The sequence below is a fragment of the Hakea prostrata genome, chromosome 2 (assembly GCF_041222555.1).
Source record: "Hakea prostrata isolate BN-2017 chromosome 2, UWA_Hpros_2, whole genome shotgun sequence".
NCBI lineage: Eukaryota > Viridiplantae > Streptophyta > Magnoliopsida > Proteales > Proteaceae > Hakea > Hakea prostrata.
The window spans coordinates 21,947,584-21,975,082 of record NC_142601.1 but is presented as its reverse complement, the minus strand read 5'-3'; the positions used below and the strand labels follow the sequence as shown (position 1 = coordinate 21,975,082).

At 39.1% G+C, this 27,499-nt stretch overlaps 1 protein-coding gene across 3 annotated transcripts; it reads right to left on the bottom strand.

The window, feature by feature from the left end:
- Nucleotides 1-12,567: 12,567 nt before the first annotated feature.
- On the bottom strand, nt 12,568-26,534 carry LOC149024051 (Tetratricopeptide repeat (TPR)-like superfamily protein). Of its 3 annotated transcripts, none has more exons than XM_089144431.1 (3): nt 26,070-26,534; nt 24,476-25,955; nt 12,568-13,689 (listed from the first exon to the last, which is right to left on the bottom strand). In XM_089144431.1, the coding sequence occupies exons 2-3, from the start codon at nt 25,773-25,775 to the stop codon at nt 13,229-13,231; spliced, it is 1,761 nt and encodes a 586-aa protein (XP_089000557.1). In that variant the 5' UTR covers nt 25,776-25,955; nt 26,070-26,534; the 3' UTR covers nt 12,568-13,228. The 3 variants fall into 3 exon arrangements, with proteins under 3 accessions (XP_089000557.1, XP_089000556.1, XP_089000555.1); XM_089144430.1 differs by having other exon boundaries at nt 24,476-26,189; nt 26,304-26,534; XM_089144429.1 differs by having other exon boundaries at nt 24,476-26,534.
- Between the last annotated feature and the right edge of the window lie 965 nt (nt 26,535-27,499).

Sequence of the window (27,499 nt, the reverse complement as noted above, 5' to 3'; positions counted from 1 at the left end):
AATTCATAAAAAGACCCCTGGATATATATGAATTCGCAATAGACCCCTGGTCTGGTCTAGTCCATATGGGTTCAATGGTTGGGTTAGGTTCAAACTTTCCCTGGTTCAAAGAAAGACATTACTAGTTCAGGTGAGTTGGTTCAAACTTTCCCTGCTTCAAAGATAACACACTGTTTTAAAAGTCGAAGCGGATGAAGGGGACGATGGCGGTAACAGGTCTGGTCAGCGATGGAGCAACGACAGTGATGTTATGGTTGCAGGTTGCAACGGTAGGCCGATTGTTGAAGGTGAAGAGCCGATTGTTGAAGGTGAAGAGCCAATGGTTGAAGGTGGAGAGCCAATGGTTGAAGGTGGAGAGCCGATGGTGCTGGTGAGAGCAATGGTCGCAGATGCAGGTAGTAGCAGTGGGTGATGGTTGCAGAGAGAGAATCAAGAGAGATAAGCAAAGAAACTTCTCCTTCGTTCCCTATTTCTTCTTTTTTCCCTAATTCTTCTTTTCTTTTCTTTTTTTCTTTTTTGGTGGTGGTTGTAAGGAGAGAATCGGTCTAGTTCCCTCTTCTTCTTCTTCTTCTTCTTCTTCTTCTTTTTCCTTTTTCTTTTCCTAATTCCCTAATTGATCATTGGCTATGATGCCATGTTGAGAGAATTGATTGTGGTAAAGTGGCTTTCATTGATTAGTGTGACCTTAGGCCCTCTATTTATGATAAAGTGGAAATAGCACTATTACATAAATACCCTTACTTGGGTAACAAGAAATAGAAAATTACATGAACCAAAACTCTAACACAATTGAACTCCTAGTAGAACTCAACCAACACTATAAGTCCCCATAATCCTAGACAAAACTTCATTATACACATAAAAAGATAGGGGCTTAATGGACAGCCCTGTCTCAAGCCCCTAGAAGAAGAAAAGAAGTCTAAGGATGGCCATTGAGCTTAATAGAAAGGACACTGAGGAAATGAGCGCTGAAATTAAAGACATCCGCTCATCCCTAGAACCTTAAAATCTAAATACCCCAAACAAAAGACCCCACTCTACCCTATCGTAAGCCTTACATATATCAAGCTTTAACACCACACAACCCATCTTTCCCTTCTTTTTCTTTCTAAGGTAGTGAAAAAAATTTCTGCAGCAACGATAGTGTCATTTATCTGTTTGCCAACACAAATTCTCCCGGGAAAGGAGAGAATAATTTTCAAACAGAGGTTTAAGCATATTAGCAATAATTTTGGCAATTAATTTATTGTTCATGTTGTAGAGACTAATGGGTCTATACTAGCTAATACAAGAGGCTTTTAGGGATTTCAGAATGAGACTGATTAGGGTATGGTTAACCCTGAAAGAAAGGCATTTAGATTCAAATTAATCCATCACAAAAGACACGACATTATAAGAAATCACATTCCAGAACCTTTGGTAGAAAATGGCCTGAAAGCCATCAATTCCCAGGGCTTTGTAAGGGTTTAAAGAAAAGATGTAACTTTTTTATTTCATTCAGGGATTGGGGGAACAAAGTCTTTTTCTTTCAGAAGTATCATTGCAAGGGGAGAAAAGACAGTCCACAAAGGGTCCAAAGGATTAGAGGTGGAGAACAAAGATTTGAAAAGATCAGCAAATTCAAAGGCAATCTCGGATTGGAAAGCTGAGACCCATCATCTCCAAAAAGTTGAGATGTTTTTATGCTGATGAACTCTGGAGATTGAATGGTAGTATTTAGTGTTTCTATCACCATCTTTGACGTAGTTGCATCTTGATTTTTGGAATCAAAAATTTTCTTTTGCTTCCAAAATCCACTCCAGCTGGTAGGCCAATTCACTAACTGTCCCCTCTAACCGATTTTCATCTGAAAGGCAATCATTAAAAAGAGAGCTCTATAAATTCTCAATCCTGCCAAAGACCAGTGCATTTCATTTTCTCAACTGATGAGACAAACCAGACAGCCTAGAAGGAAAGGACCCACATCCTAATTTATCCTGAGACTCAAAGCAAAAGGAAGGGAAACTAGGGTGAGAAGCCCAAGCATCCTGATAATGGAAGAGTTTTCGGAAATTTCAGAATGGGGGAGGGATGGACAGCAACAGAGGATTATTATCGGATCCCAAAGAGGCTATCCTTCTAATTTTAGTATTAGGGAACAATCTAACCCACAGGTTAGAGACGAAAGCATGGTCAAGCTTTTCTCTAATCAAGAAGCAGCCAGGTTGTCTATTTGACCAAGTAAAACAGAGGATTAATTTCAATGAGGCAGAGATCAAAACATAAATTTGAAAACATTTTTGCAGATTTAGACAAAGAGAAGGGAGCTCCCCCCTTCTTTCCCTCCAGGGAAAGAACTTCATTGAAGTGCCCAATAATAAGATAGGGTTCAGCAAGAAGTGAGAGAAAGTCTTTTAGGGCATGCCAGACAGCTACTTTAGATGAGATTTTGGGAGGATAAACGCCAGTATAGACCCAAAGAAGGGTGATTACTCTTGACTCCTAAAAATGCTCGGATTTAGTAAAATCCACCCCATTCAGAGGTTACCCAACATCCATAACCCACCCTCTAATCCTGCAGCGAGCCCTGGCTAGGGTTCCAGACTAAAGTTATAAAAGGTTGCAGATTGCCCACAAGTTTGACAGAAGCAATCTCCACACATTTGGTTTCACAAAGAAAGGGAAGATCTAAATTATGCTTTTTCACATGGTTACTAAGGCAGTTGATTGTCAAATGACAATGAATGCCTTTAACATTCCAAGATAAAGAGTTCATCATGACTAAACAGAGTGGGAAAATTAGAGGCAAAGCAGCAAACCCTATAAAAATAAAAATAAAACAGTCACAAACTAAGAAAACAATAATATGACTAAAAGCAACACAACTTTTCAGAGCAGACAACTACATGGAAACTGAAAATGCAAGATAAACGCATACAAAAGAATGAAACAGAAATCTACTTCAAACTACAGAAACCCTATTTCAGAACAAAATAAACCTAGGAAGAAGCAGGTTATAATTAATCCCTTGCAAGACAAACAAATGAATTATAACAAAGACAACCGAAGGGAATTAAACATTCAGGGAGATCATCTATACAAAAATCATCAGTCATTGCCTGAACCATCAAAGGAGGGAAAAAGATTATCCTTCACAAAACCAATGAACTATAAAAAAAACAAAACACAATATTAATCAACAGCCTAAAGGAGTAACAAGAAAGAAGGGTAATTCTAGTAATTCTGAAACCTTAAGCACCAAAAAATATTCTAATGAAACTCCCTACTAGCCAAAAGAGGAAGCGGATACCCTGGACCAGAAAACTTAATAAGAAAGATATAGAAACTGCAAAAGAAAAAAGATTCAGATCAAAGAAAACCAAAGGAGGAGCCAAGATCCACCTCAAAAGAAAAAATTCAGGTATCAACTAAATCCAAACCAATAATCCAGAAATAGAGCAAAAGGAATAACCCACCTTCAGGCCGAAAAGCTAAAATAATAAACCGAAAGAAAAGTCATGCCACTAATAAATAATAGACAGAAAAGAAACAAGCATTACCTGGAAGAACCGATTGCAAAAGAGGACCTACAAAGTCAAGAGTACTCAAACAGAAGAGAACAAAAAACAGCAGAAGCTTAGGACAGGAGGAGAATAAAGTAAACAAAGTCAGGCGAGAACCAATCGCAGAAATGACAAAGCGCAAGCAAGAATCACACTCAAAAAAATAGAACAAAGAAATCTACTACTAACAAATAAGAGGAAACGAACAACGCAGATAATTCACTTCTGACTGCAGCAAACTAAAGCTGAAAATCAAGAAGAGACCAAAACCCAGAAAAAGAAAAAAAAGGAAGAAGAAGAACCAAATGAAAAACAGCTAGCCAAGAAAAAGATAAGCAAACAGCGAAGGAGAACCGAAACAAGCATTAAACTTAACAATTCACCAACGAGAATGTAGAAAAGAAAATAAGGAGCTACCAGGAGAAAATGAACAGAAAGCAAACTAACAATAATATACTGATTTAATCATATAAGGAGCGGAGAAATAAAAAGGGCAGACCTGGTTTGAGTGAAATAGATTCTGCACACCTTGGAGATAAGCATGAAAAAGCTGCTATGGCCATGAAAACGCGAACAGATGCAACAAAATGGAATGAAACCCACATCCCAGGAAAGAGAGAATGATAACGGTTCGGGAGAGGGAGAAAGAGATGAACAGACAAGACGGAGGCAGGATTCAAAGGAATTGGAAGAATGATGCCATTACCAAAAGGCGACATCACTGAACTATCAGCCGAGAAGAAAGAATCCTCCAAAGAGGAACCCTCACCAACCCAATGACTTCTGAAAGGTCCACTTCCAAATTAACAAAAAAGATTCAAAAGAATCTTCATCGATGTCAACTTCCAATACTGTATCCACAACCGGAGTATCAAAACAGATCACCAGCTCTTGAAAAAGGGGGGGACTTGAGCAGGTGGAGAAGCGGGCATATGATCAACTTCAAAATCTTCCAAGACCGGTGAAGGAATAAAATCAAGATGAAATTTTTCCGAAACTAATGCAACCAACAAAGGGGGCCATAAACAAAGAGAAGAGGGCACCAGCATCCAAGAATGTGAAAACCTGCAACTAGAATCCAATATATTGAATATCAATTTCTTGAAGAGGCAACAGGGACTGAAAACATGAAAGATTCTGCCACATTTCTCACACAGAAGGAGAAACTCAAAACTGGAAATGCACAGGGAGCCAGCCAGACACCATCTTTATCAGGGATAGAGGGAGAGAATAACAGGATTTATCTTCAAGAAAAGGAACTTGAATCGAGCAGAATCATAGGGAAAGACCGGAAGATGGAATCAAACTGGACTTCCATAATCCACCCAAAGCAGAAAGCTGCTAGAACAATCAATTCGAAAGACAGACAGCAAGGGGGAATTTCATGCATTTGAACCCAGACGAAAAGCCTTTCAAACTTCATTAAGAGCATAGGATTGATTGATAATGAGGGCAAAAGGTGAAGAAGGATGTCGCTGCACCACCAAGAACCAAGAGATACCCCAGGGGGGAGCAAGAGGAAGCAAAATGACCCGGGTGAAAAAGGGGTAGCAAATAGCACAAAGCCAAGGACGAGAAATATAAGGGACCACCTTAAACCCTTTCACCCCTTTGGCCTTTAAACCAGTCGAAAGTTGGCATTTATCATCCACAGAGGAAGGTTTCAGAAAGAGGGTCAAAGGTGCCATTCTCAACATCAATATAGAAGAGAAAACCCAGCAAAATAAGAAGTTGGTTGAAGGAATGAGACAACTAAGCCAGCAGCCCTTTTAGATAGCCAGAGGTAAAGCTGGACAACTGGAAAAAGCACTCACTCAAATAAGAGAGGGGGCCAAAGGAACAAACAGTAGAAGAACACAGAGGGGAAGGGAAGCTGATCAGCCAGACAGGAGTAAGAAAAGAAAACGAGACTGAAACTGCTAAAATAAACACTTCATGGCCAAAATGGAATCCAACGTCCAAGGCATGCAGATCTAAACACCCAACCCAGGAGGAGAGATAAACCTAGAAAAAATAAGGTTAGCATAACACAGCCACTTTGCAGAAAAACAATGTTGCAACTGAAAGTTAATCATAAAGTGAAGGGGGAAATTGCAGAGGAAAAGAAAGTAAATAAATAATTAAAGCTTAATGATAGAAGAAACTAGGAAATAGAAACATTAACTCCCAAAGCAACTCCAGAACCGCCTGCAATAACTCTAGGTAATGCACATGAAAGGGCAGCAGGGGGGGTGAACAGAAAGGAAAATTAGAGACAAAGAGATATAACACCAAATTACAAGATTCCAATCTAATCTCGTCAAAAAAAGGAAAAAAGCAAAATAGCTAACCAGAAAGATATCTCAAGAGACCAAATATAATTTAAAAGGGGTTGAAGAATGTCAGAAGCACAGAAAATAACTTTCAATATTAACATCAATGCATCCTGCAAAAATAACAACATGCACAAGTAATAACTGAGGATAAACCTATTGCTAAGATCAAGAGAGAACCGGAAAATGAACTAAAAGAGAATACTGATCTCTTCACAACTGACTTGATCGATCTACAACCTGTAACTAAGAAAAGAAGAAAAACGTTCTGGACTGTTAAGTATTAAAGCAACAAATTTTTTCTTCAACTCCTTAATTTCTATAGCATCAAATGCAACTATGATTTTACTGGTTGAAAAGGCAGCGGGGGGGCCAGGGGGAAGGAAAATTAGAGACAGAGATATAACTCCAAATTACAAGATTCCAATCTAATCTCTTTAAAAAAATAAAAAATAAAAAATAAAAAAAAAAAAATAAAAAAAAGCAAAGCTAACCAGAAAGATATTTCAAGAGACCAATATAATTTAAAACAGGTTGAAGAATGTCAGAAGCAGAGAAAATAACTTTCGATATTAACATCAATGCATCCTGCAGAACTAACAACATGCACAAGTAATAACTGAGGATAAACCTATTGCTAAGATCAAGAGAGAACCGGAAAATGAACTAAAAGAGAATACTAATCTCTTCACAACTGACTTGATCGATCTACAACCTGTAACTAAGAAAAGAAGCAAAACGTTATGGACTGTAAGTATTAAAGCAACAACTTTTTTCTTCAACTCCTTAATTTCTACAGCATCAAGTGCAGCAATGATTTTACTGGTTTTGATTTATTTATTTGTCTTTTTTCCTCATATTAATAGATTGATGCAGATGGGGCAAGGGTAACCGGATGCTTGAATATGCTTTACACAGATTTTATCCAGATTCACCCCAAGTTCCACCTCAGCATGGAACTCAAACCAGTATCTCTATATGGTGGAGACCAATACATTGCTAATTATATGATTAGCCAGGTATTATTTTTTCCTAACTCATTTTGCGTGGAGGATGGGAGAGACCTTGGTGCAATGGTTGATCAATCACAATTGTAACCTAAGGTGAAGGTATCGCAACAATCTGTCAGCAAAAGTTGCTAGGATAAGATTATATAGGAAAATGTCCCTCCCCCACCTTTGTTCAGACTTCACTTGCAGTGACAAAGCTTTCCCAGGGGGACATGCCCCCCCCCCCCCCCAACAGAAAAAATAATATTTTGAAATTTCCCTAGGGAGATCCCTCTATTCCTCTTTCTATGTGTTAAATACAAGCACTTGGCCCTCCTATTGGGCAAAGTTTTTAACAATAATCACAATGGGTGGCAAGGTCATCGTTACTAATTAGCTTATAGGGTATTAGACAAATTCAGAGAAACCAAGGCACACAATTCACCGCTATCATTGCCAAAAAATGGAATAAAGAATTGAAGCTTGAAATGTGGTATTTTTTTCTTTAATATTAATGGTAAAAATTTTGTAATCATTACACCCCCTCCCCCCAAAATGTTAAATCCTGACTCTAACCATGTTTGCTTGTACGGAAGCCAACAGGACCAAGTTCTCCCTTTTATTCTGCATGCAAGATGACAGAAAATAGATGGTAGCTAGGTATTGTGTTTGTGATTTTCCCTCATCTCTTTTCTGATGGCATGCAGGACAAGGCCACGGATAACTGGTGGTTCACAGTTAAAGCCAACATACAAGTTGGATATTGGCAAAAAAGTTTTATGTTTGGATTGACCAATGGTTCTTGTGATTCACTTTGGAGGGTCTACATTAGGAACCCTACAAGACCAGCAATGGGGAATGGATAGTGGCACAGCAATGAATTTCACAACACAGCTTACTTTGCAAGAATGCAGTAAGTGGATAATGCAAGGACACTGAAGTATACATTTAATACTGGAAAACTTGGCTAGAAGCTGATGCATTGGAGTGTTATGATATCAAATATTGGGGGGAGCTAGATGCTTACATGGGACAAACATTCCCCTATGGTCCTGGGGATGGTACTGTGGTGATTAAGAATTTCCAAATCTCATTTAAATCATCATGCACGGCCCTATATATGTCTCTGAAGTGAATTAACAATCCCCACTGTTCATGTTTGGTAATTTCTAGCATTGCCAAGTATAACAAAAATATACATAAAAATTGTTGGGGTAAGGCTAAATGGGAAAACTAATCCCCCCCCCCCCTCTGGCAGACTCTGTGTGAAAACCTTCGGAACCAGGTTTGCCCTTTGGTAGGACTGTACTTAAAAAGAAAAAAAGTTAACTAATTTGAAAATCACATGGGTTCCTATAAAAGAGGGAGAAGTGAAAAATATATTTACAGCCTAAATTAAGCCAACATAAATAGGGAGTAGGGGTGTTTACCCCCCTCCCCCCGCCCCCCCAAAAAAAAAAATAAAGAGAAAACACTACGGGGCAGGGAGAACATAAAGAAAGAGCACAATGTTTCATGAATGCTCGAAAAGCTAAAGTATCAGCTACATTATTGGCTTCCCAAAAGATATTATAAAATTTAATAGACATCAAGGAGTTAAGCATCTCCATGGAGTCTTAAAAGACCCTCCACACTAGCTCTGCTTATGAGACTGCAAAAGGAGATCAATGACATACAGATAATCACCCTCCATAGTAATGTGATCAAGGTGCTTTTGTTTGGTCAAAGAATGGCTTTTCTAACAGCTAGAGCTTCGTCAACCAGAACTAATTGTTCACCACAAGAGAACAACATTCTCCCCAAGTGATCTCTCCCTACATTTCCGTAGCCTGTGCAATGAATAGAGTGTAGACAGTAACATATTAATTTTTGTCCATCCCAACTCCGGAGCTACCCCATTATATGTGCTTCTGAAGTTCTGATGTTGCTTCCTTGTTCACTGAGTGTTTGTAATGTTGTACTCTTTGGTGAAGAACCTAGTTATGGAGAAAGTCTGAGACACAGTTATAGTAGTGTCACTATATCTTAAAGACTTCAGTGCAAAATTTGTGAGAATGCAACATTTAGTTATCCACAATTGTTGGCATTAGTGTCACCATATCTTAAAGACTTCAGTACAAAATTTGTGAGAATGCAACATTTATTTATCCATAATTGTTGACTTAGACGCCCTCATTCCCTCAATTCTCTTTTTTCCCTAATTCCCAAAGTTCACTTCTACAATTGGAACCAAACACGTATGTTTACACACCCATTCTAGCTCTTGACTAGAATGATGGTTAGAACTACAACCAAATGTACACTTAACATCAAATTGGAGTTATGGAGGTCAAATTTCAAATCAAAGGGTTCTTGTAAAATTAATAAAGACTATGGTTTGTGACTTTGGTAATTCCAAAACATGTAGTGAAATTGTGAAAGTTGATGAGATGAAGATTTTACAGAGTAACCATTGTATCTAGGATCAATTATTAGTAACAAAGGTGACATAGAAGAATATATCTCCCAGAGAATTGAAGTAAGATGGATGAATTAGAAAGGTGCATCCACAGTATTATGTGATTGACAAATCCCTTTGAAGCTATTGACATAATTATTTACGCCTGTCCATCCCTAACAGTTTGAGCTTTTAGGTGAAACAACAGTGAAAATGGAATCAGAGCAAAGAGGTCATGTGTTCAACTCCTAGGAAGTGAACTGGAAGATTCCTCGACACCAACCACCCCGTCCCCCCCCCCCCCCAAAAAGCCGACCAAAAAAAAATCTCTCTAGGTGCCATGTGATTTTGGCCACATGCAAGAACAATGTGATATTGGCCTGCATGTGCAGGATGGGGTTGATGTGCATTTATGTTGTCCTTCCCTCACAAATTCAAGCTTTTAAGTGAAATGGTAACAAACAAGAGCTTAAAGGAACATTTTATAGAATGGTCATAAAGTCATCTTGATGCATGACCTGGAGTAATAGACAGTTTAGAGGCGTCATATATGTATAAGCTGAGTGCAATCAAAATTAGGTAGTTGAGAACTGAGATAGCCGAGTGGCAAAACAAGGAAGGATAAAATAAACAACGGAAAAAGGTAGAGCTAATTTGGGAGTGTAGCCCTTGTGAAAAGACATTAAATCAAAAACACGATGAAGAGAAGAGAAAGGAAGTGGGAGAGACTGCTAAGAGATTGCACAAAATACTTGAAGTCTCTCCTGCTGATGATTGCATAATAAAGACAGGAAACCCAGTTCAGGAAATAGAAACCATATAAACTAGTTACATGCAAAACAAATAAAGCTAAGGAACAAGCCTATAGTAGACTCCCTAAGCAAACTTTCTAAAAGACAAAAATATAAAACACAAGACACATGTTCCTCCTCCATACATATGGGTCAAGTACCCCTTAAATACTTAAGAGTAGTAAATATACTAGAAATATTAATAACCTTGATTCAAAATAAGCTACAATAAAATCATCTAAGGTGACATAGCCATGTTCAATGCAAGCCTTTGGATGCTCCAGTACAAAGGAATGACTTAATTCACATTGAAGATACTAAAGAGCTAGGGCAGACATAAAATAACCCCAGAAGAGGTGGTGAGGAAAAACATGCATAGTTTAGGTCTTCTTTCAATTATGACATCACATAAAGCTAATTGAAGGATGAGGATCCTTCTAGCCAACCCCAATAAGTTGGTATATGACTGAGTTGTTGTTGTTGCTGTTGTTGTATTCCTTTGAGTTTTTACCTCCACCATTATTATTTTGTTGTTTCTAGGACCACGTAACCAGCCCCTTTTAGTTGGAATAAGGCTAGGTTGCTTTTGTTGTAGTGTAACAGTATCCAGAAGCAGAATAGAAGGAGAAACCAAAACATATGGAGAGTGGATGGACTACCAAAAGAACCAACATAGAAAGTAATGGAAAACAGAAACCCAAAAAAAAAAAAAAAGGAACAAAATTAGAAACAAGAGAAGAGCAGTAAATTATTCGCATAAGATAGCAAATAGAAACTAGAGAAAAGGAATTAAAAATTAGTGAAAACATCATAAGAAATGCTGTGGAAAGTAGTAACTAAAAGGACTATAGGATACTAGACAAGGATGATGTTTCCACAAGGTACAAACTATGATGGAATACTGCTTCTGTCAATAAGAATCAACAAGTAAAGAGACAGACAGAGGAGAGAGAGAGAGAGAGAGAGAGAGAGAAGGTAATGAATATGAACCAGGATCCCTCCTAGAACTTGACTAGCATTTCACCAGTCTGACTCAGCTTTCCACAACACAATTGATTGCATCCCAAAGGAATGGAAATCTACCTCACAGAAGTCAGCATTCACCAAGCATAAGCTTAACAAATTGTTCTAGGATTTTGCAATTGGTACGATTCCCTAGTGTTTATTTATAGCTACATCGAGAAAAAATCCATTCAAAATAGAAACTACTCTAGAACTTGAACAAAATAGGAACCACTTATCTCATATGGAACTAAAGTCCCTCATATTAGTGTTCATAGAATTGGTTCATTACCACACCCCAAATAAAAAATATTGGTCCATTCTGGGTCCATTTTTTCCAACACATCGCCAGGTCTGTACTGACACTCGCACTTCTAAAACTGCACCAACTTTCCCCATCTCTGCAAAAACCTCATCCATGCTTTTTGTGGTGATACCACACCTGTTCCACCCAAGCATCCTTCAATTTCAGGTAGAGTTTAAAACAAGCAAACTGCCCTGTCAACATAGTTGCTACAGTTGCACAGACACAAATCCTTTCTCGAGGTCTATGCCAAACTTGGGAGACTGGCAGTCCAATGGGCTGAAAGTGACTAGGGTAGTCAACTTATAGCTTGGACCTTTCAATTTTATAGGTTCCATTGTAATGGACCTAATCTCATAAGCTCATAAATCAGCAATTATGATTTCTATCTCCGAGAAATCTCACTGACAAAAATCACTCATACATCTCAATATGAGCTTCAACCATCCCACCACAAGGAAGCAGGTTTCCATACAGAGAAGAGAGAGAGAGAGAGAGAGAGAGAGAGAGAGAGAGAGGGTGCTCACCAGGAGGCTAATATTGCATAAAACGACAACTATGAAAGTATTGCATAATAACAGGAAACGGGAAAGAAACTATGACTCTCAAACAACTTTCAGTCAACCAAACTATTTTAACTGTAAAAAAAAGAGCATCCCCAGAGCACAAAGCACCTGCTAATACAAGGTCCTAGAGGGACAAATTTACACACCTTTAACCCCCATTTTTCTCAAAGAGGTGAATTTTGAACCCAGAATCTGATGCTTGTAGCAGATTTCACAGATGTATAAGCTTCAAAATAAGTTTTTGCAAGATTTGATTTAAATAACCCCAATCATGAAGTGTATGAACCCTGGAAATAATGTGACAACAGAATCCAAAAAAAAAAAAAACTGCTGCAAATGATAGGCCAAAACAGAACCATTTTCTCACCTTTGATTTGCAGCCAACTAAATCTGGGGCCTCAAGTTACAATGATAAGTGGATATGCCTCTTCTTCCACGTCAGACATGGATTTTATAGAGTTCCAACACCAGGTTGAAAATAGTTGTTAAGATGTTTCGAAATATGATCAGTCTGAGTACCACCAAAAAATCAAGAAAACAATAATAACAATAATGAGAGAGAGAGAGAGAGAGAGATCCATTCAGTTATGGTGTAGCAGTGCAGCTACATGATCCTCCAATATACAAAAATCAGAAGGATGAGAGAATACTGGATGTTGGAAAATTCATTTTGAATAACATGCAATTAAATTTTTTTTTGAAGTGCAGATCTAAACCTGGAGTATGAAGCCCAGAGAACAGCCCCCGTTTCAATAAGAGGTTAACTGCATCCGCTAAATGAAATGTACCTTCTTGCATCAATTATTTCTTACTTTCAGATTCAAAATCATTGAAAGATGTTTGTAAGGTAATGAATCCTACTGCAGCCAGTTAATACGTCAAGTTCAATTTTCCATAGATTAGTACAATTTGTTCCCAATTCTAAACAAACTGTAAATAAAATTAGAAGGGTTGACAGATATAAAGTTATAAACCGTGTATGCTAAATAACACTCACAGAAAGAGGTTTATCGTTATGCAAAAATAGAAGGATAATCCTTCATGTTTCAAGGCAACATCATCTATATTAACTGATATCTCAATGAACTTCTAGCTATCAACCATTCAATGATGAGTACTCACACTGCCTCAGCCTGTGTATAAACTTGTACATGCTTTGCAGAATGCCCTTCTAATCTTCTAAACGGGTTATTCACATAACACCTTCAGTAAGATATCTAGAGAACTAAACATCAAATACTCAAATTTGTTATCAGCTTTACAGACATACATTCTTGAAACAGTTTCAATCCAACTGTCTCATCATACAGAGAACTTTTGGTGAAATAAGCCCTCTTTCAGATGCATGATCCCAAAATTGGCTTAAGATGCCACCGTCATCAACATAAGAAGCACTCAAAGATTTGTAGATCTTAATCGTTATCATCAACTTCCGCTTTGCCATCTCATCAAAGATATCAAAAGTAAAATTCAGCTTCCCAGCTTTCAAAAAAGAATAGGCTAGAGTGGTATAAACAACACAATCACCTGATATACCCTTCTCTTGCATTAGATTGAAGACCTTTTGAGCATATTCAAGATTCCCCCTCTTACAAAAACTTCGTATTAGTGCTCTGTAAATGGAGATATCTACACAGAAGCCTCTTTCAGTGAGCTCATAAGGGAGTGCTACAACTGCTTCCTCATTCTTTTTGTTGCAGTATCCATCCACTAGCCATGAGTAAGTACAATAACTTGGAGAGAATCCTGTAAATAATTGGTCATATTTTGCAATAATTGTAAATAAAAATTTTGGAATGAATTAAAATTGATTAAATATTTTAAAAGGAAAATGAAGACTCCATGCACTGACCAACTTGACTGAAGTAATTCCTGCTGCAATGCAATTTTGCATACATCACAAATTTTTTCTCCTACCAACTTTATTTAGAGTCATTCTCAACCTAAAGTCTTAAGCCATGCATTTCTTTCTCAGTATATCTACAAAAGTCATATTAGGCCTGCACAGTTTTAGCCCTCGAATGGAAACTGCATTATCCCTCCTCAACAAACAATAGTGCATGTTGGCCGAAAAGAGTCTCCATCTCTTAACCTTATCATATTAAAAGAAAACACAAGTTTCCAACCTATAAACCAATTCATCTCTATATTTTTAAGTTTCAATCTCCAGCAATCTAAATTCAACTTAAATCTATTCTTAGTTTCAACTGAGGCCTGTGTTCAGTTTCACCTTTTTATTTAAAACCTTACTTGACTAACTTGAGTGAATGCAGCATAGAACATTACAAAGATCACCTATATCCCACGCTAAAATGATGTGTATAAGGCCAGATATAATGACTCACACCAAAAGCAATTTAATCCTGGGTAGTCACTGCATCTTGGCCAGAAAACTCTTCTAGTATAATTTATCCTCAAAGCAGTAGTATTGCTGTTTCCAATATTTACATTCAGATCTGCAGTCTAAGGCCATGGTTTTAAGAGCAAACTAGATCTTGGAATGCATCTACTATAATGATATTCTTCAATTATATATTTATATATAAGTTCTGTTCATAACCATAAAACTTCTAGTGGTGTTTTGGTTATTTCTAGCTAAAGCCAAACTCAGTTCATCTTAAATTCTTAATTGGACTGGATCATATGACTAATTTTTTTTTTATCCTCTGTTTGAATCTCTTCTCTTTAGTGTATACATTTCCTCTTCTCTATCATTTGTTTGACTGACTAGATTAAATGATTGCTTGGAGTAATGTGCTAATGTTCTACTACGTGAATGCTTCCTCTAATCATACAAATGTTTACTGATCGAGTTCTAACTAGTGTGGTAGATAATTTCAATTAGGTTAAAATGGCTTCCTATCTCAAGCACTTAAGACAAAGTGGACCAAGGAAAACAATATTATTTTGTAAGGTTGATGGTGGAAGAGGTCAAAAAGGATAATCAGACCTGAAGTTCATTCAACAAGTCTGGGTGGGATAATGTTAGGGCTTTTGGAGCTGCTGCCCATCACTAGTACTAGTAGAGAAATATTCAGTTAGTTTTTTATTATTTTAGGTTCTTTTAATTTTCACTGGGGCAGTGGCAAACATACAATTCTGCCCAATTTTAAGTCAGGTACATCCACCTCATCCTCTGTCCTTTAGGAATGTAATCAGTCTTCTATTTAAGTCTTCTAGTTTTAGTCTTTGAGTCATGTAAGCAGCCCACAATTTAGGCTGATGAGTCTATCTAAGAGTGAGTTATAACGTTCTATCTTCTAAGTACAGGTAATATTTAAGTCCTAATTTCTATTTGAATGCAGTTGTAATCTTATATATTAGCTGCAACTGTTAGATCTCAAAATGGAGCACAGAAATCACAGCAAGAGCTGGCACCTGAAGTGGTCCATCCAGCCAGGAGAGAGACACGTATTCATAAACTTCCTTCACATTTCAGTGATTTTATTGTCAGCAAACACAAAAGAAACTCAGAGAAGTAATGGGGGTAATTGGGGAAAATTTACATAGTAATAGTTCATTCTAGAAGGCTTCCTTAACCGTTTCACTGCTGTATAAGAATCACAAGGCATAATGAGAAAGCATCAAAGAAATCAATCAATCCTCTATCTCTATCTCTCTGTTCTCTTCTGAAATCTTTTCTTCTTCTTCCTCCTCTGTCTGCAATTAATTCTGTTCGTAACAACTGGTCCGACCTGCCAGATAACTCATGGCGGAAGGAACACGACAACGCCAAATGGACGATGCAATAAAGCAACTGAGTACCACCATGGCTGATCATGGCTCACAGCTTTCTTCGCTACACAATTCTGTCAATGAGCAAGGAGAAGCCATTACAGCACTGGTTAGGCAGATCGCATCTATGGAAGGCCGATTAGAACAATTCTTCCAATGATCTGCAAATCAGGAGACTTCTACTCCTCTCAGCAATTTCAGATCTACAGGAACCAGTAATACCAGCGGCATTCAGTTGCGAACCGCAAGGGTGGATTTCCCTAAATTTAATGGATCTGATCCTATGGGATGGATTTTCAGAGCAGAAAACTTTTTGATATCCATGAAACTCCAGATGAACAGAAGTTAAAAATGACGTCAATTCATATGGAAGGTGAGGCGTTACAATGGTTCCAATGGATGTATAAGACGAGGAGATACCCAACATGGGAGGAATTCACAAGAGTTCTGGAAAATCGGTTTGGACCATTGGAATATGAAGATCATGAGGGAGATTTAGCAAAGTTGGTACAGATATCCACGGTGGCAGAATACCAATCCCGCTATGAGGCACTAGCAAATCGGATCATTGGATTACCAACCTCATTCATGGTAAACTGTTTTATTTCCGGTGATCCAACATTAAGACAAAGTGAAGGCATTTCGACCTACAACCATGGCTCAGGCAGCGGGGCTCGCTCGTTTGCAAGAAGCAAAAATTGCTGAGAATAAGAAGCTCATCTTCCGTCCCACTCCAGTTTCAAGTAAGCCACCTCTACTCCCAACTCCAACTCTTAACTCCGGCATTCAAACGGAGCTCTGTTCCACTATTACCAGCACCTGCATTCACCATTCCAATCAAGAAACTTACAGCAACAGAAATGCAGCAAAGGAGAGATAGAGGACTTTGCTATAATTGTGATGAGCGCTTTGTACCAGGGCATCAGTGTAAGTCACGACAACTATTTCTGTTGGAATTTGATGATTGCACACCGTCTGTTAACACCGACAACATGGAGGAAATACTTGAAGATGAATCAGAGAACACAACCGAGTTGTCGTTTCACTCCATGAATGACATTCCAACACCAACAACAATAAGATTCACGGGAATAATCAAGGGACTACCCTTACAAATCTTGGTAGACGGTGGGGCAACTCATAATTTCCTACGTAGTCAGGCGGCAAGTTCATTAAATTGCAAGGTGGAGAAAACGACCAATATGACCGTAATGGTAGGAAATGGAAATAAGGAGGAATGTGAAGGATTGCTACGTAATCTACCACTTAATATTCAATCTTATTCTATCACCATTGATGCATATGTGTTGCCATTGGGCGGTGCTGATTTAATCTTAGGAGTTCAATGGTTAGCCTCTGTTGGGCCTGTTTTATTTGATTATAATCTGCTTAGGTTACAATTTAACCAAGATGGACAAAGAATTGAGTTACAGAGAGATACTAAACTACCACCGGCCCAACTCACGTATAACGGGCTTCGACGCATCGTGGCAACTCAATCATGTGCAGTTCTTTACAAATTGGATCTAGTACAAGAAGACAATAAGGCTGAAGGGGAACATGGGCCTAGATTACTAGAATTACTAGTCCAATAATAAACAAATTTTTTAGGAGCCCAAACATCTACCACCAAACCGGACACAAGACCATGCTATATTTTTGCAACCTGGAATTACACCGGTTAGTGTGTGGCCATACCGGTATCCTCATTTTCAGAAGAATGAGATTGAACGACAGGTAACCAAAATGCTTAAGACGGGAATTATTCGTCCAAGTGTAAGCCCATTTTCTTCTCCGGTTATTTTGGTAAAGAAAAGAGATGGGACTTGGCGTTTTTGTGTCGACTATCGAGCACTTAATGTCGTGACGGTATGTGATCGATTTCCGATTCCTACAATTGATGAATTGTTTGATGAATTACATAGAGCCAAGTATTTCTCTAAACTCGATTTACGTTCGGGTTATCATCAAATACGGGTTAAGGCGGAAGATATTCATAAAACAGCCCTTTATGACCCATTAGGGTCACTATGAATTTTTGGTCATGCCCTTTGGGCTGACCAATGCACCTACAACATTTCAAGCTCTCATGAATCAAGTCTTTAAACCCTATTTATGAAGGTTTCTACTAATCTCTTTGATGATCTGTTAGTTTACAGCAAAGGGTGGACTGAACATTTGGGCCATCTTAAGGTGGTTCTGGAAACTCTGAAGGCCCATCAACTTTATGCTAAAATGTCTAAATGTGATTTTGGGAAGGAATCTATTGGTTACTTGGGTCATGTAGTATCGGCCCATGGGCTTTCAGTGGATCAGGAAAAGGTAAGAGTTGTGCTAGAGTGGCCCACCCCTAAATGCCTCAAGGATGTCGAGCTTTTCTAGGCCTTACCTGGATATTATCGAAAATTTATTAAAGGTTATGCAACTATAGCCAGCTCACTTACCAACCTCATAAAGAAAGGAGCACACAAGTTGAGTGACTCAGCCCAACAGGCCTTCACGACATTACAACAACAACTCACTCAGGCTCCAATATTAGCACTTCCTGATTTTAGTAACCCATTTACCATTGGAGCAGATGCCTCCGGCGTAGGACTCGGTGCCATACTCGCTCAAGATGACCGACCAATAGCATTCTTTAGCAAGAAGTTGTCGCCTACACTGCAAGCGGCTTCAACATATGCTTATGAAACGCAAGCAATTAATCAGGCCATTGGAAGGTGGCGCCAATACTTGGTTGGTTAGAAATTCTTCATCCGCACCGATCAGAAAAGCCTGCAAGAAATGATGAAGCAGGTAGTTTAGACACCAAAACAATACCATTGGCTCACAAAATTAATGGGGTACACATTTGAAGTTACTTACAAACCAGGAAGTGAAAATAGAGCCCTGGATGCCTTGTCATGGGTGTCGGAGCTCTTCATGATGTTCTCTGCAATCACAGTACCAAAATTGGATTTCTTGGATCAAATTCGACAAGAGACCATCACTTAATCGGATTTATCAAGAGGTTCTACAAGACCCAACAACTCACACTCATTACTCTGCTCGCGATGGGTTACTCTTTCATCGGAAACGCATAGTACTGGATGCATCTTCCCCTTTATGTTGTCGCTTCTTAGAAGAATATCATTCCTCAGCCTATGGGGGGCATGCAGGGTTCCAACGCACAATGAAATGCCTCTCAGCAAATGTATTTTGGAGGGGAATACGCAGAGCGGCACGCCAATTTTGTGGCGGGGTGTTCAATCTGTCTACAAATGAAGTCTCTACATTCTTCTCCAGCAAGATTGCTTCAACCACTTCCAATTCCTACACAAATTTGGGAGGACCTTTCCATGGATATAATTGTGGGTCTTCCACCGTCCGTCGGCAAAACAGCAATAATGGTGGTGGTCGATAGACTGTCAAAATATGCACACTTCACACCCTTGCCGCCTCGTTTTACCAATGCCAAAGTAGCCAAAGCCTTCCTTGAGAATGTTGTTAAGCTCCACAGAATTCCCAAATCACTAGTTAGTGATCGTGACCCTCTCTTTCTCAGTACATTCTAGCAAGAGCTTTTCCGACTCCAGGAACCGTCCTCGCTATGTCTACAACATACCACCCTCAGAGCGACGGGCAAACAGAAGTGGTGAATAGAGGCTTGGAAATGTACCTGGGGTATTTCGTGAGCGAGCAACCTCACCTTTGGACTCGGTACCTTCCATGGGCAAAGTTCTCTTACAACACTGCCTTTCACTCTACAATACAAACCATCCCCTTTGAAGTCGTGTATGGACACCAACCTCCAAAAATCACACTATATTCCGAGTACAACCATTAACAACGCAGTGGACAACAAGTTACAAGACCGCAATCACATTCTACGCGACTTAAAATTTCACCTTCGTCACGCTCAACACCGCATGCAACATCAGGCGAACAAACGCCGTCAGGACCTTGAACTTCAACCTGGTGAGTGGGTTTATGTTCGTCTCCGTCCCTACCGACAATCCTCTATGGCTATGCGCATCAACCAGAAATTGGGGAAACGCTATTTCGGTCCCTATCAAATCCTTGCTCAAGTGGGAAAGGTTGCATACCGCCTATCTCTGCCCTTGGGATCTCAAATCCATAACATTTTTCACGTTTCTACCCTGAAACCTTGTGTTGGACAGCCACCGCCACCAGCATCTCCACCGGCAGAAGCTTTGGCTGAAATCACTCCCGCTGCTATCTTGCAACACCGCCAGATCCAATGCCATCACACATCCATTGATCAAGCCCTCGTTAATTGGAAGGGTTTTCCATCTAAGGAAGCCACTTGGGAAGATTGGGCAGCGCTTAAGCTTCAATTTCCTTACCTAAACCTCGAGGACGAGGTTACACTTTCAGGAGACGGTAATGTTCCATCTCAAAATGGAGCACAGAAATCACAGCAAGAGCTGGCACCTGAAGTGGTCCATCCAGCCAGGAGAGAGACGCGTATTCATAAACTTCCCTCACATTTAAGTGATTTTATTGCCGGCAAACACAAAAGAGACTTCAAGAAGTAATGGGGGTAATTGGGGAATTTACATAGTAATAGTTCATTCTAGAAGGCTTCTTAACCGTTTCACTGCTGTATAAGAACCACAAGGCGTAATGAGAAAGCATCAAAGAAATTAATCAATCCTCTATCTCTATCTCTCTGTTCTCTTCTGAAATCTTTTCTTCTTCTTCCTCCTCTGCCTGCAATTAATTCTGTTCCTAACAGCAACCCTCCCCCCCCCCCCCCGAGCCCCCCTCTCTCTATTTAGGGAAGAAGAAAAGAGTAAATGAGTACAGAGTCAGTTTTATGTGATGCAGCTTGGCTTGAGTTCGTGTTCCTTTGTGTGGAAAGGACTGGGGCCTGAAGTCCAAGACCAAGCCTTGGGATCCTAGTTGTTTCAGTAGTCCAAGAATCTGGTTTTACAGTATAGATTCAGCCCACCATCTCCATTAGCACTTCATCCGCTGTTACACAGCAAGATAAGTACAGGGCAGCACCATCCCCCTCCTTATTTTCCTTTTGTTTTACATTTTTTGCAAGCCCAAGAAGCCCTGGCCAAACCCTATTCCTCTCCAAGATTGAGAAACCTCAAGTCCAGCAAACCCCCATCAGAATTGTTTCAAATTTCATACACAAAGCCAAATACCCTTGACATCATTTCCAAATCCTAGCCCTAACTAACCAGCCAATCTTAAGATACAAATATTATTGAAAATTTGTACTCCCATGAGACCCTAAAATCAAAAACACAATTTACCCGTCAGAACCTCACAAAACTAGGAAGATCTCCACCCAAGGTCATTTCCCACATCCCACTCAAGATTCAGTACATTCTGACACTAGTCTACCCCTGCACCCCCATCACAAAGAATCTGTCAAGAAAAACATCCCATTAACAACTTCCCCATTACACTTTTGAATTGATCCCAAATTAAGTACAAACAAATATAAATGACCACATAACCTTACCCTTGGAGTTCCACATTCACAGGCATCCCATGAACCTCTCTTTTAGATTTCTTTATCTTTCACCTTATCTTAGTTGATTTATCAAGACCTTATCTGTCTGGACCTCATTCAGTTGGGACTACATGAACATGACACTAGGTATTATCAAGTCTTCTTCTGCTCCTTTTTTTCCTTTTTCCCCCCTCTTATTTTTTGTTGTGATTATTCTCTTTTCTGGTTTTAAATGAATATTGTACTTTCTACTATAAAAGTTTCTTTCACCAACCTAAAATAGGACAGGCTATTCATTGGTAGACATTCCATTTCTAAATTCCTACAGTTTGAGCTCCTCAACACCAAGATGATTACGAAAAATCCATAAAAAACAAAAATGTTGTTTCAACCATCATAAATCCCATCTTCAGCACTAAGCCATTCCATGCCATCCATTAGAAGGATATTCATCAAAATTATGTTATAAAAGTTCTATGCTACAAAAGGCAGTCACACTGTTTTTTGTGTTGCTAGTAATGAAGCATTAATCATTAACTACATTAAGTTTTCTAACAAATTACAATTTACCTTTGAGTTTTTTCTATGGCGCCCCCTTAAGTGGGCTTCAAATTAGTGACTGCCCCCCTTAAGTGTGATAAATGACACGGCGCCCCCTTGCTTAAAGTCAAATATTCCAAGTTACCCCCCTTAACGATCAAGCATTTTGACCATTAAGTTTGGGTTGTAAAATGTCCAATGCACCCCTGGTACTATGTAAAGACGAAAGTACCCCTCAATTAATCATTTTTTCTCTTCCCTCCATTTACCTCTGTTTTCACGAAAAAGCTTCTTCGAAACAAAAGCTCAATCCTCCTCCTCCACCGACTCCGGCAACCTCCTCTGACTCTAGTAAACCCCCACTCTCCCTCGGAACTACTACCCACGGGAACCCTAATGCCCACTCTCCCTCTTCAACCTAGCCTCTATCATCTATGCCTTAATCTGTCATCAATTTTTTTTGGCTTCAATTTCAATAAAAACCGAGACAGAAAGAAGCAAACTTCAAGAACAGAAAACAGAAGTTCACCATGTTCAATCTCTATCTTCTTTGCTTGTCTGGGAATATTGCTTGGAAGAATCTAGGCCAATCATCCAAGTATTGATCAAAGGAAGCCTGTGTATAATATCAGTTTCACTCCCAAGAAAGCAACCAAGAAGATAAAAGAGAGACAAACAAAGAAGAATGGTTCAGTCTATAGTTTAGAGGAGTGATACCCCATGTGACTCGTAGAGAGGTATATCAGTACTGATTCTTGAAGAGAAGGTTGAAGGTTTGGATCCATTCTTGACGGAAGAATCAAATGGTGGGCTACTCATAGCCACGTGAGTTCACCATTCTAGGCTTAGTCGCCCTCTGCTGATCTCTCTGTACCCATCACACCCAAGCAAGATCCTTTAACAGAGACAGCATTCCTACACACACTAGAAGCACTTCTTGGCGAGTCGATACATCAGTTGCAGAGGTTAGGTTGAAGAGGGAGAGTGGGCATTAGGGTTCACGTGAGCAGCGGTTGTGAGGGAGAGTGGGGGTTCGCTGGAGTGAGGAGGTTGTCGGAGTTGAAGGAGGAGGAGTGATGTAGGAGAAACTCTAGAAACTAGGGGACCTACAAAGTGGGCTACTAGACTCTTAGAATTAGACACCTATTCTTGACAGATAGTAAAGAAAGGTATTTTGCAGCACTTGAGTTCTGATTAATCATGCATGTAAGACAGTTAAAGTAGAGAAACAAACACAATAAGTCCTACTGGTAAGCACAACTAAACAAGAATCAATAGGGAAACAAGGGGATGGGGATCTTGGCACTATAACACTAAATTGAATGCAAGGGTATTAAGAAACTTAAAGAACATAAAGTTGTCCTAATCAATATCAGATTTCTAACAAGGAATTCAACAATTAACAATGTAAAGGGAGTCCTAGGAAGTTTTTGTTTCAAACAAAACTACTGCCAAAGAATAAATGAGAAATATTTAGGGAAAGATAATGTTACCTACTGATCCTGGCTGCAAAACAGGGGTTAGAAAGCATTTAGGAACAGAAATAAGATAAAGAAAAAAAATATTTTGAGGTAGTGGTGAATCCTAGGAAAGGAGAAAAATATATTTTGAAATAATGGTGTATCTGAGGAAAGAGAGTAGGTGATACGAGAGAGGGAGAGAAAGAAAAGAAACAAAGAGAAGGGAAGAGAGACTAACAATAGAAAACTAAACTGCCATATAAGGGAAAGAGGGAAGAAAAAAAAACAAAGATTTTTTTCTGCAAGAAAATTAGAACAACCGTGGGGTTTGGGGAAGAAGAAGAAGATTTCTAGGAAAGAAACTAGGACTTTTTTGAGGAAAAAAAAAGAGTAGATCTTTGTAGAGGAGAGCAAGGGGAATTTTTCTAGTGAGAAACAAGGGTGAAAGGAGGAGAGAGAGATTACCTGAAGAGAGGGGGAAGTGCTGGTTCCACCAAGAGAGAGAGAGAGAGAGAGAGAAAGAAAGAAAAAAAGCAACCTGAGCTCTTTTTTTCAAATTCTTTCATTCATTCATTGGCAAAAACAAATTCCATACAAGGTTTAAATAAAAAATTTGATTTCTCACAACCCTACATGTTTAATTCCCAAAATAACCCTAACTTAAGTTGTAAATATATCCCAAACTCAAAATAATTCAAAATTGGGCCAAAATAAACTCTAGGCCCAGCCCATAAAGACTCAAACATGAAATTAAAATACTTCAACAGTAAACTACTACCCAACCCACTAAGACTAAGGGAAATAACATGACAAACTGCCTATGAGCAGTTTTTCTCATTGAACCATAGGATCCTACCAACCAGATAACCTCCGAACTCATCATCCATCCACATAGATGCTGTCATGGGATGATTTCTACGTCGGCGTCGCCAGTAAACTTGGAACTGCTCACTAATGTCCTCATCAAGGAGCATCAAGCTTATGTTTCGAAGAACATCGTGAAGTCGAAGGTAAATGGAGGGAAGGGAAAAAAGAATTGACTGAGGGGTATTTTCGTTATTATACAGTACCAAGTGTATATTGGACATTTACAACCTAAACTTAACGGACAAAATGCTTGACCGTTAAGGGGGTAACTTGGAATATTTGACTTTAAGCAAGGGGGTGTCGTGTCATTTATCGCACTTAAGGGGGCAATCACTAGTTTGGAGCCCCCTTAAGGGTGTGCCATAGAAAAAAAACTTTACCTTTCTATTTCAATTTCTAGTACATATCAAACAATAAAGTAATAATTGATAATTAGGTAGTAGGTTTCAGAGAATACCTGCATCAAGCATGTCAAACAGAACATCTTTCGCACTCTTTACCTCTTGGACCTTGCAGAACCCATGAATTAAAGCCTTATAAGTAAACTCATCTAGGGATAACCCAGACTCCAACATCTTGTTCCTGACTCTCCAAGCAGATGTTGTATCTCCAATTTTGCAATAAGCATTAATCAACGTGTTGCAGGTAATGTTATCAGGAGAGATGTTCCTCTCACTCATTTCGTTCAAAAGTTTATTTGCATCCCTCATCATCCCTTGCTCACACAACTTCCGTAGGATAGCATTATAAGTAACAATGCTAGAAAATAGTCCTTTTGCCATCATTTCCTTGTGAAGTTGTAAAGCCTCCTCAAGATTATTTGCTCTACAATGTCCATCAATAAGTGTAGTGTATGTTATCTGGTTCGGAGTTGCACCCTTGATTTCCTTAAAAAGCCTCAAAGCCTCCCTCATTTTACCCTCTCTGCAATATCCATAAATAAGAGAGTTGTAGGTTACAATATCAGGATATATTCCATCCCTCTCCATTCTTTCTTGCGCAGACAAAGCTTCATAGTGCATGCCCTTCTTGCAAAAGAGAGATATCAACGTGTTGTAGGAAAAAAGATCCGGAAAAATGCCCCTTGCTTCCATCTCATTAAACAATTTCTCAGCCTTCTCCACATCCCCTGACTTGGAACAAGCATGAATTAGAACATTGAATATATGGAGGTTTGGGACGACCCCAATCAAAAGCATCTTCTTGTAAGTTCTCCATGCTTTATCAGTGAGTCTAGCCTTCACCAATGTATTTAAGAGTGCCGAGCAGGCATGTAAATGAGGTTTGAATCCATTCATTCTCATTTGATCGAACACTTGAATTGTATCATGGATCATATTTGATTGTGCATAAAGGATCACCAGCCAACTTAGTATCTGAGAATTTGAATCTGGGTCATTGTGGTCACTAACAAGTGCATTTAATACCGATGGTGATGAGAGGAAATCCTTGAACGCAATCCTTTTAAGCAAGTCCTGTGCACTTTTGAAATGTTTTTGGTTGGTAAGAATATGAATCATGGTCCAATTAGTTTTTAAGGAATGTTTGTAGAGAGGAAGCGATTCAACCCATTTGAAGAATGCCCAAGAAAGAAAGCCGTCAGTAGATAATTGTAGCAGGACTCTATTAACAGTTGTAGATGTTAAGTTAGAACCAATCTTGAACTTTGATAGATCACGCCAATTTCCTTTCACAAGGATCGCGCAAACGCTTTGAACTATCCGGGTTTCATTCTTTAGATATACCAAGTTGGCCATTGAACAGTTTAACCATGCAATCCAGTGTTAAACCAGTTTAACCACTCAACCCGTTGTTAAACCAAAAATCGAACTGATCAGGTTCATTGATCCAAACCACTCCTCTGGACTCACCCCTGACTCTCAAACCCTCTTCCCGCAAAGTTGCCGGCCGGCCTTGAAGCATTCAGTTTTCTAATCCTAAGAAAGCAAACAAGCTTCGTCAGTGTGCAGATCAAGGGGAGATGATGAGTAAATGTTGGAAGCAGTCAAGAAATGCCAATTCCGAGAGAACATCACCAAACGATTTAACACCTAGAGTTATTTGAGAATTGGTAGCCAAATCTGGATTGCATCAATCAGCTTAGATCAGAATCGTTTTTCTGGGGGTGCTTCAAAGTTGAGGAAGAAGGCCGACCATTCTCTTCAAAATACCTAAAAACCAACAAAACAGGGAACCACTCTTTGAGGCAAAAGAAGAAGGAATCAAAATCTGAAAGAAGACGTAGAAATAGACTTCAAAACATCTCATTTTAGGTTTTCCTCCACCTATTTCGTTCTGGAGCTCATGGTAAAACTCGGGGTCCCAATTAAGGGTTTCAACAGTGTTGGAAGGGCAACGGACAATGACATGTGCAAAGGCATCATTGTAGGCTTCTCTGTGCAGGTGCTTGGACACCAGGATTACACCATCGCAGTCGAAGACGAAAGCCTGCTGAGGGGAAAAAGCACGCACAGGGGAATGGAAGCAATCGAAGAAGAAGCGAGAGAGATTTTGGAAATCACAAATAGGACGATTTGGTTGGATCAATAAACCGGGTCAATTAGATTGGTTTAAGATTGGATTGCATGGTTAAACTGTTCAATGGTCAAGATCTATTTTAAGACATGTGGCGTTTTTTGACAGCCCGCTGCTAGATGGCCGTTGCCTTTTTGGCCGCAGAAGATTTAAACCCCACCTGGGTGTGGAAAAAAATCTTCTGCACAGCAGTGCAGCTTCACAAAATGACACGTGTAATATACCAAATTAATGATTCAGTTTGAATCCTTATTTTAAATGCAAGCTAAATGGAACTCATCATCTACCCATTAAAAACCCCGATCCGACGTTTCCATTCTCACCTCCTTTTTTTCGTTCCTCCGTCAAGAAATCTGAACTATATCCTTCATCGCCGTCAAATGAAAATGGATATATGTTGTTCGTTTTTCTTCCCTCCAGCATTGTTGTGAAATGAAAAATCAAACAGAAGTCCAAGAAATCGTAGAGGTTATTCTAATAGAATAAGTTTATTCTCCCCAAATATCTTTTCTAGAAACAGTTTCCTACCATTTCTTGGACTTAAGATAAATGCTTGTTGCTTGGAATCTTGTAGCAAATGACATCAAACGAGATTTGCTAGGGGTCCTGTAGCAATTATCATTGAAGGTGGGTTGGGGTTTAAAAGGTACGTAAACCCAAAAATAGAGATTGTGCAGCTGTGCTTCTTGCAGGGTTTCTAGATTCAAATCGTTGAGCAACGAATACTCATCTAATTCTTGCATAGCTGATTCTTTATCAGTCATGGTTGTAGCATTTGAGATCGGAAGAACTCTGGTACGAAACTCCTCTGTTGTAACCAGGAAATATCAGTGAAAGATCGAAGACATCGTTGATCTAGGGTTAAAAACCTTAGAGTTCTGATTTAGATTGTAAAACATTGTCATTCTCAGAGGTACTGATGACAAAAAGAAAATTAGCACGCTTC

Excerpts from the sequence above, each read along its gene's own strand:
- LOC149024051 (XM_089144429.1), bottom strand. The coding sequence starts at position 25,775 with ATGGCCAACTTGGTATATCTAAAGAATGAAACCCGGATAGTTCAAAGC. Across the intron at positions 13,690-24,475 it reads GTTTGACATGCTTGATGCAG|GATTCTCTCCAAGTTATTGT; the intron begins GTATTCTCTGAA and ends AATTATTTACAG.